General features: G+C 39.8%; 1 protein-coding gene across 8 annotated transcripts in view; it reads right to left on the bottom strand.

Annotated features, from left to right (window-relative positions):
• Nucleotides 1-12715, bottom strand: part of LOC105486805 (cilia and flagella associated protein 61) — a 290537-nt gene that overhangs the window by 188411 nt on the left and 89411 nt on the right. For all 8 annotated transcript variants that reach the window (XM_011749866.2, XM_011749862.2, XM_011749864.2 and 5 more), the window contains 2 exons: nt 5423-5497; nt 701-879 (listed from right to left, as the gene is read on the bottom strand). In XM_011749866.2, coding sequence (XP_011748168.2) covers nt 701-879; nt 5423-5497 — 254 coding nt within the window. The remainder of the gene's footprint in view (nt 1-700; nt 880-5422; nt 5498-12715) is intronic.

The raw sequence follows: 12715 nt of genomic DNA, 5'->3' as shown, positions 1-12715 counted from the left end.
AACCCCTTTCACTTGGCTCTCATTGTCTCTTTGCCTGCTGCCATGTAAGATGTGGCTTTTGTCTTCCCCCATGATCGTGAGACCTCCCCAGCCATATGGAACTGTGAGTTCATTAAACCTCTTTTTCTTTATAAATTACCTAGTCTTGAGTATGTCTTTATCATCAGCATGAAAACAGACTAATACACAGGCTGAAGAGGTAGACAGAGAAACTTGGTCCTTGATTTGGTTATCTAAATAAATCCTAGATCAAGCCATATTTAAATTAGTCTCATCACTGGAGTTATCCTTAGGTATGTGAGGCAATTATTCAATTTTTTTTCCAAAGCCAGTTTGGTTGGATTTTCTGTTACTTGCAACCAAAGACTCTAGAAAACCAGTAACCCAAATCCAAATTCTCCAAGAAATGCAAACTTTACAGAATGGGAGCAGCATGTGGTTATGTAAGTGATAATTTTCCAGATTCCCAATTGTTACATAGGTGGGCCAGCTTTCTAGCCCACTTCTGTAGCCCTTGTTAAAATTTGATGGACCAGAATCTCTGGATGGGGCTTAGGAATTTGTGGTTTTTAAAAATTCCCCAGGAGATTAGGATGAGGGCCAGGTTTGGAAATTACTGGCTTTGTAAAGTTAAAATGTTGGGCCACCAATGCCAGAAGAGATTCTCACTGTGACAGCCAGCCAGAAGGTCAGTACTTGCCTTGCTTCGTATTTCTCATCAATACAAAACAGCTGAATACAAAAAGCAGCTGAGGCTCCCCTGTAGATGGGGCGGAAGTGGACGGGCTCTTCAGGCAGTAAGAGCGATGCCAAGCTCCTACTGCTGACACGGTGATCCTGTGCATATCCAGTGGAGACGTCACTGAGTTTTTCTATGTCCTAGAGCAAGGAGATAGGAGGAGCCAATGAGAATCCTGTCAATTCCCTGTAATTTACTGGGCTGGTGTTTGCATTATCTCTACATGACACTCACCCGAAACAACTCATCCTGGGCCAGGCCTAGTTTTAAGGAGAGGTTCTTAATGAGATACTCAAAATTTATAAAATGTTTTTAAAAACTAGTTCTTCAATGAGAACACATGGACACAGGGAGGGGAACAACACACACTGGGGCCTGTCGGGGGGTTGAGTGGGGAAGGGGAGGGAGAGCATTAAGAAAAATACCTAATGTAGGCAGGGCATTAGATGACAGGTTGACAGGTGCAGCAAACCACCATGGCACGAGTATACCTAGGTAACAAACCTGCACGTTCTGCACATGTATCTCAGAACTTAAAATTTAAAAAAAAATAATAAAGAAAAAAAAAAAACTAGTTCTCACATGAAGGTCTCACACGAGATAAATAGTTTCAGTTGGCCTTTGACATAGGGTCCATATTTTAACTGCATCCTGGGGTAGACATTAGAGCGTGGTAGTATTATATACATATTATAATAACTCAGGAAGCAAAATACTTCTCTCCCTAAAACTGTGTTCATTGTGATACAAGAATTTTTGAATCTTGGGACTGGTCAGGTGGTCCTGGGAGTAACTGTGGTGGGGAGGTGGAGCCCAGGAAGGTCAAATGGACCACAGCCACCTGGAAAGTCAGGGCTGAGGCTGTTCTGTCTTGGTTCAGGTGCATCTAAAAAGGTGTCACAATTCAGAAGATGATTCCTTTTGAGATCCCTCATGGAGTTCTTTTAAATCAAAGTAATACATGCATATAGAAAAATTTAAAATAATATCAGCACCAAACATTTATTAAGAAAATCAGCAGTTCTCTGTCCTTCCAAGTCTCTACCCCCATTGAACAGAACTTTCGACCTTTTCATTTCTTTGGGTATTTACCTCTATATTTCTGAACAGTATGTTTATGGTGCTATTTCTAAATTCATTAGTTTTTAGAATTTCCTACTGGATATTGATGTAGGGGCTAGATTAATCCCTCTTATCCTACCCTCTTCCCCACATCTTATCCCCCAGGATAATTACATCACAATTCAGGGTTAAATCCATAAGTATTTACACTAATATGAATGTGTAAGTTCTGTTGTTGCTGAGGAAAGTAGTGTAATATGACAATGTTTTCATTTGTGTGCTTAGTTTTTATTCACTTAGTTTCCTAAATTTTTCACTTGCTTTATCAGATTTGCCAAGTGTTGGTCACTACTATCTTCCAAACGATCAGGCATTTGAGATAATATATGAGCTTCCTTTTTTCTCCCTCTAATCTGGACTTGCAGCTCTGCCGGCTTGCCTGTATTGCAGCTCCTATTTCATAAGTTCCAGGTCTTTTCTTTGTCTTTTCTGTGCATCATTTAGGCCCTTATATCACTAGAGCACATTTTTAGCTTCCCAAAAGCAACATGCTTGAGAGACAAAACTCCACACTGGCTAACTGGGGCACTTCATGGGGTGATCAGGCAGAGATATGGCATTATTATTGGGTGGCCACCTTCAGTGACATTATCTGAAGGTATTTTCTTTGGGCCTGTCAGTTTTTGGGGGACTTAAGTTCTCCAATATCCTGCACGGGGGACTGTGGTAGATGGAACAGTGGCCCCCAAAGATGTTACAGGTCCTAGTCCCCGCAACCTGTAAATATGTTATCTTTCAGGGCACAGGGATTATGCAGATGTCATCTCATGAAGGGTTCTGTGATGAGAAGATGCTCCTGGATGATCCAGGTGGGGCCCAGTGGAATCACAGGGATCTGCTAAGAGGGAGGCAGCAGGTCCGAGTCAGAGGGACGAAGATGCTGTGCTGCCAGCTCTGAAGATGGAGGAAGGGGCCACAGGGCATGGAATGCAAGTGGCTTCTAGAAGCTGGCAAAGGCAAGGGAACAGATTCTCCCCCAGAGTCTCCAGAAGGAACATGCCCCTGTCTACACCTGAAGCTCAGCACACTCAAACCCATTGTGGAATTTTAACCTCCAGAACTGCACAATAATAAATTTGTGTTGTTATAAGCCACCAACTTTGGGGTAATGTGTTACAGCAGCAATAGAAACTAATACAAGGCCTGGCTCCTGGCATCGAGAGGGTGTGGCTGGAGGAGGGACTGAGGATTCCTCTGTTGAAATGGAGAATTCCATTTGTCTGTTCTCTATCCTTCACCATTAAAATGCCCATGCAGCACAGGCTAAATCTGAATTAGCAGCAGCCTCTGTTTAATTTCTCTAGAGAATAGTCATTTTATCCTCTCACTTGGGGTGTGGCTGACAACCTAACTGGAGTCTGCAGGGATCCAGTGTTCCAGTCACTCCACACCAGACTGCCCAGCTTTTCAGCCCAGTTCCTCACCCTGCCTTCTGCAAACCTCCAGTCTTCAGCCTTGTGCAGAATTCACACACTTTTCACCAGTCTCTCCTCTCATAAAGATGCTTGAGTTTCACCTTCCTCAGCTGTGCTAAGCCAGTGTAAACTCCTCCATTGATTTTTTTATTCTCAATATTTTTAAAGTGCTTATCTTCCAATATCTCCTCTCCATCTCATCGTTGTGGATTTGTGCCCTTTTTATTCCTTTACTGTCATTTCAGTGGTTTTCTCCGGTAGGGAGAGGAGATAAAAATAGGAGATCAATCCACCTTGTTGACTCAGGTATCTTGTGGGGTTCCAACATGTTTGATGCAGTGGTGGGGGCAGGCATCCTGGCCCTCCATCCACATCCTTGCTTGGGTTCATAAGGGAATGGCTACCCTCTTAGGAGTATTAGAGAGAAAACTGCTGTCCTCTTCTACACCCCGACTTTCCTCCCTAGGGCACAGGGAGTGACCGACTGGTCAGTGAGTCTCCTAGTGCGGGCTGCCCCAGAAACACACCCTGAACTCAGAGTCTGAGAGTCAGTAGTTCATTTGGGGAGCAAAGCCAGGACATTCTGTAAGAGGAGTGGCGTGCGAGGTGAGGAAGGGGAGGCTGCCAGCATGGGGTGCTTCAAGATGTGGGTGACTACAGTGAATCAATCCCACCTGGATCTCTGGTTGCCTAGAGAACACAGTGCAGAGTGGTCCCATCTAAGAGGTGAAGGAGCTGGCGTATTGATTCTCCAATCCCTTCAGTCACTGGCTGATGGCTGCTTCCCCAAACAGCCTGCCCTGCTGCAAACACGGCATGGAAGGAAGACCAGGCACTTGCATTCCTTGTCCTCACAGGGTGCTCAGGAAGAATAAGTGCTAGAGGATATGGGTGGGGCTCCAACAGCACACGCTAATGTGAGATTCAAAAACTGGACCCTGTGCCTGCATTGTGCTGTCTCTTTCTGGCGGCACATCCTGCTTCCAGGGTGCGTGTTTTCTCCTCCCCTCCCTGTAATTAGCCGGGAGTGGGGAGACCCTGCCCCACGGGTAAGGCCTGCCTACAACCACATGGGGGCATTTAATTCAGTAAGGAGAAATGGGAAGCCCATTTGGGTTATCGGTCCAAGCTTTGTTTTCTGGTTCAGTGTTAGCCATGAGAAAGGGGTACTTCAATCCCTAGCTGACTTCTGGGTAGACTCCTTTACTGGTCAGAATCCGGAGAGGAGCAGGGCTGGAGAACCTGGCCCTCTGGCAGAACTTCAGTGTCTGGGCTTAGTGTTCAGTGAATCTGTCCCAGTGCCTCTATGAATATGACTAAAACCCATGTTCCATTCCCTTTTCAAGGATGCTCTAGGCTTCTGTTCCTGAGTCAGTCCATCCATCACCAAGAGGCTCTCGGGAAACTACTGAAATTCCAGGACTGTGCTCATCATCAGGGAATGAAAATGCCTTATTGTACCAATCTCCCACTCAAAGGCCTACAACACCCTCCTCTGCTCCTTAGGAAAAAGTTCGAGATCCTGAGCAGGATTCACAGGAACCTGCCAATCTCTTCCGGAACCGCCAGGCTTCTGGCAGGGAACAAGAAGGGACACTCCAATGAAGTGGTCAAGGGACCACCTGCAAAGGCATGGATGGGATGAAGGGAAACCAAGAAAGGATGAGGAAGTACCCAGGGATGGCCACTGCACTGGTGGAAGATGCTACACTCCTTGGCCTGAATTTGTAACAGGAGAGAGGACTTCCCAAATCCCGAGATGCATGTGAATGACATACATTAATAACACACCTAGATACAGACATGAGTGTATATATGTGCATATGATACAGAGAAAACCCTTACAAATGTTCTGCCTCTCCAAAATGTTTTCTTTTTGGGCAATGGGAAGGAGAGATAAGCTGTATTTACTAAAATTTTTGCAAATAATTTATGTAGAAATGGCAGCTTATGGTACAGGCTGTGCAGAGAATACAGAAGAAAAGATTAATCACAGCAGGGGAAGACGTAAGGAGGTGAGGCTTGCTGCAGCACATCCTAAAGGAGGTGGGAGGTGTGAACTGGTGACGACAGGCAGGGAGGTCAGGAGGGGTGTGAAACCCATGGGGTGGCCAGGGGGCACGCAAAGGCCCTCCTCAAACCGTACCTCTGGTTCACTAACACTTCCACTTTGGACTGCTGTTAAAGCTTCCTCGGATGCAGCTTCTTTGGCAATATTTCCCTGAAAATGATGACAGCAAGACATGAAAATTAATCAACACCTGCAGCGGTTTAGAGTCCAAGCTCTGGAGCAAGCTGCCGGGGTTCAGACCCCGGCTCTACAGCTTACCAGCCTTGTGGCATTGGGAACACTATGTAGCCTCAGTTTCCTCCTCTGTGAAAAGGGGATGAGAAGAGCATCTATTTCATAAGGGTGTTAGGAGGATAAAATAAAGACAGACAGACAGAGAAACAGAGGCTTAGCATAGTGCAGGCGCCTCCTGGTTCTCTAGAGATGTTAGTTATTACTCCATTATTCATATTCTTCTGTTTAACTTGAAAGGTGCACTAAGTTTTTTCTAAAAAAAAAAAAAAAACTATTGTATTGAGGTATTATGATGGTGCAAAAGTAATTGTACCAAAAGTAATTGTATTAAAGTAATGGCAAAAACTGCAACTATTTGTGCACCAAAAGTAATTTGTGCCAACCTAACAGAATTGACATACAATAAGCTACATACAGTTGAAGTGTACTTTTTGAAAAGCGTTGATTTATGTGCACACCCATAAAAATATCACCACGATCAAGATAATGAACATGACACATCACCCCCCAAGCTTCCATGTTCCTACGTGCCTCTCACTCCCACCCTTTCTACTCTGCCAACCACAGGCAAACATTGAAAAGATTTTTGTCATTATAGAGTAGTTTGTACTTTCTGTAACTTTATATTACTGAAATCAAACAGCATTTACTCCTGATCTGGCTTCTTTCACTCAGCATATTTACTTTGAAATTCATCCATGCTGTTACACGCATCAGTGTTTTAGTCCTCTTTGTCCCTGAGTAGTACCCATGGTGTGGATGCACCATACTGCCTCTACATCCTCACCAACACTTGGAATGCTTAATCTTTCTAGTTTTGGTCATTCTAATAGATGTGCAGTTGTATTTGATTGCGGTTTTAATTTGCATTTCTCTAATGACTAATGAGATTGAGTGTCATTTCATGTGACGTCTTCTTTTGGAAACTTCAAATCTTTAACCCATTTTTAATTAGTTTTTTTATTTTGTATTATCGTGTTTTGAGAGTTTTTAAAAACATGTTGTAGAAACAAGTCCTCTGTCAGATATGTAATTTGCAAATATTTTCTCCCAGTCTGTGGCTTGCCTTTTCATTCTCTTAACAGTATTTTTCAAAAAGAAAAGGTTTTAAATTTTGATGACACCTAATTGGTCAATTTGTTCTTTTATGCATTGTGCTTTTGATGTGGTTTCTAAGAAATCTTACTTAACCCAAAGTCACAAAGGTTTTCTCGTATGTTATGTTTTCTCTAGAGGTTATATTGGTTTGAATTCTGCATTCAAGTCTATGATTCATTTGCAGCTAATTTTTGTATATGGTATGAGGTATGGATTGAGTTTTTTAAAAGTTTGTATGTGGATATTCAATTGTTTCAGAAAGAAAAGACTATTCTTTCTCCACTACATTGCCATGTGCCTTTGTCAAAAATCAGTTGTCTATATACATTGAGTCTATTTCTGATTTTTTTTTATTCTATTCCATTAACCTACTGTTGACCTTAGCACCAATATTACACTATCTTCATTACAATAACCTTATAATAATTAGGCCAAGCATAATGGCTCACACATGTAATCCCAGTACTTTGGGAGACCAAGGTGGGCAGATCACTTGAGGCTGAAAGTTCAAGACCAACCTGGCCAACATAGCAAAACCCCATCTCTACTAAAAATACACAAAAAAAATCTAGGCGTGGTGGTTCACACCTGTAATCCCAGCTACTCGGAAGGCTAAGGCATGAGTATCACTTGAATCTGGGAGGCGGAGGTTGCAGTGAGCTGAGATCATGCCACTGCACTCCAGTCTGGTCAACGGAGAGAAAAAAAAAAGAATCTTATAACAATTAATCTTGAGATCAATTAGTGTTATCCTATAGCTTCATTATTTTTCAAAGTTGCTCTGGCTGTTTTAGGTTATCTCCATTTTCACATAAATTTTGGAATCAATTAATTAAACTTTTATAAAAATTTCTGCTGAAAATGTGATTGGGATTTTGCTGAATTTGGGAAGAACTGATTTAAAGATTCAATATCCCACGAATATAGAATATCTCTCCACGTATTTAGGTCTTCTTTAATTTCTCTCAGAAATGTTTTGTAGTTTTCACCACAGAAGTCTTGAATATCTTTTGTCAGATTTAATATTTGTACTGTTTTAGATAGTATTTCAATCTGATTGTTCATTGCTATTATACAGAGATACAACTAAATTTTCCATATTAATTTTGTATATATTAGTTCTAGTAGCTGTTTTGTAGATTCCATCAGATTTTTTTCATAGGTAGTCATGTTGTCTGTGAGTAAAAGATAGTTTTAATTATTCCTTTTTAATCTGGATGCCTTTCATTTCTTTTCCTCTTTCTGCACTGGTTCAAATCTCCAGTACAATTTTGATTAGAAGTGGTGAGAGCAGACATTCTTAACTTGTTCCTGACTTTAAGGATAAAAGAATTAGTCTTTCACCATTATGTGTGACGTTTGCTGTAAGTTTTTCAAAAATAACCTTTATCAAATTGAAAGAGTGCTAAGAGTCTTTATGAGGAATTAATGTTAGATTTTCAAATGCCTTTTATACATTTATGAGATAAACATATGGGTTTTTTTTAGTTTGTTAAAATGGTGAATTACACCGATTTTCTTATGTTAAACCAAACTTGCATTCCTAGAATAAACCCTACTCAGTCATGATTATCCTTTTTGTATATTGACTAAGTTTACTAAATTTTAAATTTTTTTATTTCAATACTTTTGGGAGAACAGTTGGTGTTTGGTTGCATGGAAAAGTTCCTTAGTGATTTCTGAGATTTTGGTGCACCCATCATCCAAACAGTGTATACTGTACCCAATGTGTAGACAAAAGACTCTATGTTGATGGGCATTTAGTCTGGTTCCGTATTTTTGCAATTGTGAATTGTGCTGTTATAAACATGCTTGTGCAAGTGTGTTTTTCATATAATGACTTCTTTTCCATTCTGTAGACATCCAGTAGTGAGACTGCTAGATTAAATGGTAGTTCTACTTTTAATTCTTTAAGGAATCTCCATACTGTTTTCGATAGTGCTTGTACTAGTTTACATTCCCACCAGCAGTGAAAAACTCTTCCCTTTTTACCACATCCAAGCCAACATCTGTTGTTTTTTAATTTTTAAATGATAGCCATTCTTGTACGAGTAAGGTGATATTCCATTGTGGTTTTGATTTGCATTTCCCTGATAATTAGTGGTGTTGAGCATCTTTTCATATGTTTGTTGGCTGTTTGTAAATCTTCTTTTGAGGATTCTCTATTCATGTCCTTTGCCTACTTTTTGATGGGATTATTTGTTTTTTTCTTGCTGATTCATTTGAGTTCCTTGTAGATTCTGGATACTAGTTCTTTGTTGGATACAGAGTTTGCAAATATTTTCTCCCACTCTGTGGGCTGTCTGTTTACTCTGCTGGTTGTTTCTTCCACTGTACAGAAGCTTTTTAGTTTAATCAGGTCCCATTTATTTATCTTTGTTTTTGTTGCATTTACTTTTGGGTTCTTGGTCTTTGCCTAAGCCAATGTCTAGTAGAGTTTTTTCCAATGTTATCTTTTAGAATTTTTATGGCTTCACCTCTTAGATTTAAGTCTTTGATCCATCCTGAGTTGATCTTTGTATAAGGTGAGAGATGAGGATCTAGCTTCATTCTTCTATATGTGGCTTGCCAGTTTTAACAAAATCTTTTTCCACTCCCAAATTATTTTCAATGCAAAGATCATTAAGTATTTTGATTCAAATCCACAAATGGATGTAAGCAAGTTACAATATTACATAAAGCTGAAGATATAATGTTATCCTTGAAATACATAATTTTTATAGCTAATTCACCACAGAAAACTTCATGAATTCTAAATATTATAACTAGAGCCTAGTCTAAAAAGCATAGAGTATTGTGAAAAAGATGCATATTGTATTTGTCTGAAATCTTTAGAAAAAGCCTATTTTCTTCCAGCAGCAGTGTTGGGAGTAGTTTCTTTATCCACTGGTAATGCCAAAAGTTGCTATTTCATGTCATTTCTATCTATTACTTTAAGACAACTATGCTGAATTAGGTTGTTTCATTCTAGTTTATTGAGAGGTCCTATTCTCACTCTTCAATGGATTTTACATATTTCTCATACTCTTCACTCATGAGTTCATCCAGTTGTAGGGTGTTACTCAGCATCATCTTGACATTGATGCCCACTGTTCCATACCATTTTCTGTTATTATTCATTCGTGTCTATCTGTGAACTGACACACTGAGAACACAGTGGTTCCATATGCAGCATCCAGAGAGCACTTCCCTCAGTCACCACGGCTGCAGCCCACAAGCTCCACATTGTTCACAGTGTGTCACATTTGATGGGATGCTGAGGGCCATTGTGCTGCACTCCAGCTATCCAGGCCAGGAGGTGGGGCAAGGCTGGTCAATACTGTCATTAAAATCTTCTTTATCCTTACTGATTTTCTGTCTACTTATTCTATCAGTTACTGAGGGGAGCATACTGAAATCTCTAACTATAATTTTTATTAATTTATCTTTGCAGTTCTACAACTTTTTGCTCCTTATGTTTTGAAGCACTGTTATTGGGTGGAAAAGTATTTAAGATTGTTACATTCTCTTGGCCTTTGTAATCTCTTATAGTATTCTCTGTTCTGGAATCTACTTTGTCTGAAATTAGTAAAGCCATTCCAGCTAACTTTTGGTTAGTGTTGGCATGGTGTATCCTTTTCCATTCTTTAAATTTAGTCTATTGTATCTTTATATTTAAATTGCATTTTTATAGTCTACATACAACTGAATTTTGCATTTTATCCACCTATATCTGCTTTATATATATGCTCTTTAATTGGGACATTTAGAACGTTTACATTTAATGTAATTATTGCATACTTAAGTTTAAGTCTGTCATCTTGTTATCTGTCCCATCTAGTCTTTGCTCCCTTTTTCCTTTTTGTCTTCTTTTGGTCTAATTTTGTATTTTTATGATGATATTTAATCTCAACTATAGGCTTATTAGATATAACTCCTTGAATCTGATTTGTAACATTAGTGGTACATCTTTAACTTATCACAGACCGTCATTAGGTTAGATATTATAGCACTTTAGTTTTAATATAAGAACCTTAAAATAGTATACTTCTCCCCTTCAGGTCTCCTCTCAAGGTCTTTGTGCTATTCTTGTTATACATTTTATTTTTACATATGTTATAAACCCCACACTATTTTTGTTTGTGAAGTCACTATCTTTTAAAAAGATAAAATCGTATACTTTTTGTCACTTTGTTGCCATTTCCAGTGCTCTTCAACTCTTTGTGTAGGGCCAAATTTCCATCTGATATAATTTTCCTTCTGCCTAAAGGGCTTTCTTTAACATTTCTCATAATGTGGGTCTGCTGGTGATGCATCTTTCCACCTTTTCTGTGTAGGGCAAACTCTTTATTTCACATTTTATTTTGAATGAAAGATATTTACTGGGTATAAAATTCTAGGGTGGAGTTCATTTTCTTCTATTTCTTTAAAGATGTGATCCTACTATCTTTCTGCTTGTATTATTTCCAATAAGAAATCTGCTGTTATTCATATCTTTGTTCCTCTGTTCCTAACTTGACTTCCCCCAAACCTACTCCTGGCTGCTTTTAAGATTTTCTCTTTATCACTGGTTTTCCACTGGCTTTGGTACAGTTTTCTTTATGTTCTTGTGTTTGCTGAGCTTGTTGTATCTGTGAGTATATTGTTTTCATCAAATTTGTAATTTTTTCAGTCATTATTTCTTCGAATATGTTTTTTCTGTCCTAGCGTCTCTCTCTTCATGTGGACTTCTGTTACACATATATCAGGTCTTTGTAGTTGTCCCAAAACTCACTGATATGTATCTTTTTTAAAAATCCCATTTATATTTGTTTCAAGTTCACTAATCTTTCATCTGCAATGCCTAACCTGGAGTTAATCTTTCCAGTGTATTTTTCATCTTATTTACTGTAGTTTTTAATCTCTAGAAGTTTGATTTGGAGCATTTTTATATCTTTTATGTCTCTCCTTAACCTTTGGAACATACAGTTATAATAACTGTTTCAATGTTTTTGTCCCTTAATTCTAACATGTTTTCCTATGTGTGTAGGTTTCAACTGATTGATTTATCTCCACCTTTTGCATAATACACTACCAGTTTTTTGAGTGCTGGTAATTCTTTATTGATTCCACACATCGTGAATTTTATCTTGGTGGGTGCTGAGGAATTTTGATTTCCTATAGATAGTCTTGTACTTTGTTCTAGGACTCAGTTAAGTTACTTTGATTTTTTCAGTTCTTGCTCTGAAGATTTGTTAGGCAGGACTGGGGCTGTGCCCTCTCTAGAACTAATTATTCTCCACAAGCCTCTTTTGTGCACTCTCTTGCAAGTTATAAGCTTTTCCAGTCTGACTGGTGAGAACAGGCACTATTCCGAACTTCGTACAGGCACGGGCACTATTAATCCTCATCCTTTTCAGAGGTTCTTTTCTCAGCCTGGCCTTAAGGAGTTTCCTCACGTGCCTGGGGTGATCAACACTCAGCTGACTGCCTGACTGATCTTCTTCTGATGTCTCTCTCTGCACACTCTGTCCTTTCTAGTACTCCATCCTTCAGACTTGAGTCGCTCTAGTCTGCATGGACTTAAAGACTTGGGAAGTCTTCTGCCTCCTCCTGCCCTGCATTGTGTCCTAGAAGCTCTGTCAAGGCAGTCAGCTGGGGCAGCCACAGGATTCGCTTGGATTGTCTCCCATCTCCCAGGCATCGCTGGCCTTTGTTACAGTGATGAACAGTGTTTCCTATATTTTAGCCACATTTTGGTTATTTTAGGCAGGAGAATAAATCCAGTCTCTGTTACTGCACCTTAGCATAAAAAGAATACTGCACTTAAAACACACACACACACACACACACACACACACACACACACACACAAAACTAATTCCATTCATCAGCTTCATTTCCATCAATCTAATCCATGCATACAATCTTCTTTAAAAGATTCAGGTCTCCCCTGAGTCCCCTCTTTGCTGGGAGGAGACTTTTCTGGGCGATGGGGCAGGTGTTTCTGTGTCTGCTGGGCCCAGTCAGGGAAGGAAGGAAAATGCTGTCCCATTTGAGCATGCAGATAGTGTGTCA

This window comes from Macaca nemestrina, chromosome 15 (genome assembly GCF_043159975.1).
Source record: "Macaca nemestrina isolate mMacNem1 chromosome 15, mMacNem.hap1, whole genome shotgun sequence".
NCBI classification, from domain to species: domain Eukaryota; kingdom Metazoa; phylum Chordata; class Mammalia; order Primates; family Cercopithecidae; genus Macaca; species Macaca nemestrina.
This window is presented reverse-complemented; position numbering and strand designations above follow the sequence as displayed.